We start from the raw sequence: 4,467 nt of genomic DNA, 5'->3' as shown, positions 1-4,467 counted from the left end.
ACTGTTTCCATCATAGTAGTTTTAAAAAATATTCGTGTTTCTTGAAAATTCTTCACATTTTTATAAAAAAGTTTGCATTTAAAAAAATTTGGGAGTTTCTAAAAATTCTCGTTTTTCAAAAAATGTTTGTGTTTCCAAAAATTATTCATGTTTTCAAATTTCTTCCGTAGTTTCAGAAAATGTTTGAGTTAAAAAAAACTTTTCTTTTTCCGTATTTCTGTTTCTTTACTTCTTTTTTTCCTTTTCGTTGTAATTCCTTTTTCTTCTCTTTCTTGTTCTTGAGAATTTCGTTTTTTTTTAAAAATTCAAAAGATGTTCAGAAGTTAAAAAAATGTTCCTGTTATTATCTTTTGTTCACAAATTCAAAAAGCAATTCTCCATTTTTTATAAAAATGTTTGCATATTTAGAAAAATAGTTCACCTTTCAAATATTCTCCATTTTTTTACCAAAATGTTCACGTTTTCAAATTTTGTTCAGGAGATTGAAAAAAGGTCCCTCTTTCAAAATTCATTTGCAATTTTAAGAAAATGTTCGTGTTTTCCAATTTTGTTTGGTAGTTTCAAAATTTGTTTGCAAACTTCAAAAAAGTGTCTGTTTCTAATTTTGTTTGGGATTTTCAAAATATGTTCACAAATTTTTAAGAATGTTTACATTTTCCAATTTTGTTCAGGAGTTTCCATTTTTTCCAAATTTTTAAAAATGTTCACATATCCAAAATTTGTTTTGGAATTTGAAAAATGTTCACCTTCTTTTTTCGTTTTTCTGCTTATTTTCTCCTGTTCATTTTTGGTTATTTAAGAATATTTCATAGTTTTAAAAAACGTTCTTGATTTCATAAAAAATATTAATGCTTTTTCAATGAATGTTCAAAAAATTTAAAAATGTTTTCATTTCCATATTTTGTTCCGAGTTTGAAAAAATATTCTTCGTTCAAAAATTGTTCATGGATTCCAAAAATATTCACGTTTCCACATTTTTGGTCAGAGTTTCAAAAAGTGTTCCCTTTAAGAAAATTTTGTTCACATATTAAAAAATGTTCGTGATTTTCAAAAAAGTGTTCAGTTTACAAAAAAATTGTTCACATATTAAAAAAATGTTCGAGCCTTTTATTTTCCTTCTCAAATTTGAGAAGCGTTCGCTTTTATACAAAAACACCTTTTTTCAAAATAATGACCGCGTTCGGAAATTGACAAAATGTTCGGATCTACATTACCTGTAGCTTCGCGCGCCATACTAAAACCAAGAAAGCTTCTCTATCCCGTTGGCTAGGCTCGCGCGAGAGCAACGCGAGGTCCTTTGTTTGATCCCTCCCTCGAGCAGTATTTTTTGGGATTTTTTTTGAGAAGAAGTATTTTTTTGGATCTTTCACTGTATTACGCTAATGGGTCGGCCCAGATGGAGTCGCGCCTGTGCGTCCGCTCGACAATTCGCCGCAGCGAGCGGCGCATAGGAACTCCCGCTTTTGAGGTTCCATACAGGGAGCAGAGGTTGGTGACTTCTAACCGGGCGGCCCAATGGCAAAGCCCATCGCCCCAGCCCACGCACCCCGCTAAACCCTTACCCTTAAAACCCCCTTCTTCCTCTCGCCGCCACGGCGCCGCTCCCCGTCCCCGCAAAAACCCTAACCCCTACCCCCACCCCACCCGCCGCCATGTCGTCCACGCCGCCGGCCGTCGCGTCCCCTGCCTCTGAGCACACCAAATCCAAGAAAAAGAAGAGCAAATCCAAGGACGCCTCCGCCGACCCCGACCCCGCCGCCGCCGCCGCCGATACCACGTCGCTGGCGGACGCCGAGGCCAAGACTGATGGCTATATGATCAAGCCCCAGGCCCTGGTTCCGTCCCTCGACACCTCCACCTGGCCGCTCCTCCTCAAGAACTACGACCGCCTCAACGTCCGCACCGGCCACTACACCCCGCTCCCCTCCGGCCACTCGCCGCTCAAGCGGCCCCTCGCCGAGTATCTGCGGTACGGCGTCATCAACCTCGACAAGCCGTCCAACCCCTCCTCCCACGAGGTGGTTGCCTGGATCAAGCGCCTCCTCCGCGTCGAGAAGACCGGCCACAGCGGCACGCTCGACCCCAAGGTCACCGGCAACCTCATCGTCTGCGTCGACCGCGCCACACGCCTCGTCAAGTCGCAGCAGGGCGCAGGTAAGGAGTATGTGTGCATCGCCCGCTTCCACGCCGCCGTCCCAGACACGGCCCGGGTCGCTCGCGCGCTCGAGTCTCTTACCGGCGCTGTGTTCCAGCGCCCGCCGCTCATCTCAGCGGTCAAGCGCCAGCTCAGGGTGCGGACCATTTATGAGAGCAAGCTGCTGGAGCATGACGCCGAGCGCCACCTTGCTGTGTTCTGGATCTCCTGCGAGGCTGGAACCTATGTCCGGACGCTCTGTGTGCACCTTGGGCTGCTCCTGGGTGTCGGTGCGCATATGCAGGAGCTGCGCCGTGTCCGGTCAGGTATCCTCGGAGAGCAGGACAACATGGTCACCATGCACGATGTGATGGATGCAATGTGGGCACTTGACAACCACAAGGATGAGTCTTACATAAGGCGTGTGGTGATGCCGCTTGAGGTAATTCTTACCAGTTACAAGAGGCTTGTTGTGAAGGACTCTGCTGTTAATGCTATCTGCTATGGTGCCAAGCTTATGATTCCTGGGTTGCTCCGGTTTGAGAATGACATTGATGTTGGGGAAGAGGTTGTTCTCATGACTACAAAAGGGGAGGCGATTGCCATTGGTATCGCTGAGATGCCCACTGCTGTTATGGCGACTTGTGACCATGGTGCTGTGGCGAAGATCAAGAGGGTGGTGATGGACAGGGACACATACCCAAGGAAGTGGGGACTTGGTCCGGTGGCACTTAAGAAGAAGAAGATGATCGCCGAGGGCCTCCTTGATAAGCATGGGAAGCCGACCGAGAAGACCCCAGCTGAGTGGCTTCGAAATGTGGTGCTTCCTACTGGTGGTGATGCGATGATTGCTAGCCTTGCAGCTGCTCCTGAGCCCGAGAAGGTGAAGGTGGAACAACAGGATGTGGTGCCAAGTGAGGAGGTCAAGGAGAAGAAAAGGAGGAAGACTGATGAGGATGATGTGACTGCTTCTACACCTGCAAAGAAGATGAAGGTGGAGGAGGTCACTGAGGCAGTGGAAGGGGAGAAGAGTGAGAAGAAGAAGAAGAAAAAGAAAGACAAGGGAGAACCAGGATCAGCTGTTTCGGAGGCAGTGAAGGAGGAGAAGAGCAGTCTGTCTGATGAGGAGAATGGTACCAGCGAGAAGAAAAAGAAGAAGAAGAGCAAGGAAAGCGGTGATGATGTTGCTCCAGAGAGTGCGGAAGTTGAGAAGAGCGAGAAGAAAAAGGACAAGAAGAAGAAGAGCAAGGAAGGCGGTGATGATGTTGCTACAGAGAGTGAAGTTGAGAAGAGCGAGAAGAAAAAGGAGAAGAAAAAGAAGAAAAGAGATGCAGAGGAGGCACAATAGGTAGAGATAGTAGTTTACATTGGCTTGTCATGTTATTTGGTTGCAGTTATGTGGGAGCTTGAACTACCTGTTTTATTTGCTTTGTACCCCTTGCAACCGTCTATGGTTTGGTAGGTAGGCCTGATGTACTATCTTTAGGTTACTGCCATTCAACCGAAATGCTATGGTAATTAGAGAGATTTCCCTTTAAATTTGGACAATCAGCCATGTATTGCAGTATCTGTTATCAGTTTTTGCAGTGAATTTTGTTCTCATCTCATCTTAGTACTCCACCTTTACTGGAATTGCTGGCTTGCTAATCTCATCAATCTGCTGTTTTGATGATATTAAGCTGAAGTAGAGTTTGCCGATCCTTATATTTCCATCATACTGGTGCGAGAACTTGGTTTGTGCTACTGATATATACATTCTTGCAACCACCCAGAAATCTGTGATCGTCTGTGCACGTCAGTCTGAAATTCTGTCCCATATTGTAGCATTAAATTTGCCAGTTTCACTTCTTTGATAGGACCAGAAGATATATGCTTGTTCCCGGCATGGTTATTCATATATTGAATTTCCTGAGTAACATAAGTGGTATGTGCATGGTGTGTAACAGGATAGTTCATCAGATTCTAGCAGGGTTGTTTGGTTGCAATTCTGGGGGAACCCCTTGCAACCATGTATTGCTTCGAAAGCCCAACCTACTATCTTTAGGTTGCTGCCATTCTACTGAAATGCGATGGTTCTTAGAAATTTCCAATCAAATTTTGATAACAAGGCTGTGTATGTTATCAGTAAATGTAGTGGATTTTTCGCCCCCATTAGTAGTCCACTCTCCACTCCACTATACTGAAGCTTCTGGCTTGCCAATCTTCAATCTGCTATTTTGCTGATATTCTTGACCTGAAGAAGAAAAATCCCTAGTCATAATACTTCCACCACATTAATGTGCGAACTTGATTTTCTACCTTGCTGATACACAATCACGCAGGAGTCCCAGGCC

General features: G+C 44.7%; 1 protein-coding gene across 1 annotated transcript; it reads left to right on the top strand.

Moving 5' to 3' along the window:
- The first annotated feature begins 1,606 nt into the window (after window positions 1-1,606).
- Window positions 1,607-3,741, top strand: LOC119353663 (H/ACA ribonucleoprotein complex subunit 4-like). The gene has a single exon (XM_037620314.1). The coding sequence runs from the start codon at window positions 1,653-1,655 to the stop codon at window positions 3,480-3,482; it is 1,830 nt and encodes a 609-aa protein (XP_037476211.1). The 5' UTR covers window positions 1,607-1,652; the 3' UTR covers window positions 3,483-3,741.
- Window positions 3,742-4,467: the final 726 nt, after the last annotated feature.

This window comes from Triticum dicoccoides, chromosome 2A (assembly GCF_002162155.2).
Source record: "Triticum dicoccoides isolate Atlit2015 ecotype Zavitan chromosome 2A, WEW_v2.0, whole genome shotgun sequence".
In the NCBI taxonomy this organism is placed as follows: domain Eukaryota; kingdom Viridiplantae; phylum Streptophyta; class Magnoliopsida; order Poales; family Poaceae; genus Triticum; species Triticum dicoccoides.
The sequence above is the reverse complement of the archived record's forward strand: the minus strand, read 5'-3'. Positions and strand labels throughout refer to the sequence as shown.

Excerpts from the sequence above, each read along its gene's own strand:
- LOC119353663 (XM_037620314.1), top strand. The coding sequence starts at position 1,653 with ATGTCGTCCACGCCGCCGGCCGTCGCGTCCCCTGCCTCTGAGCACACC.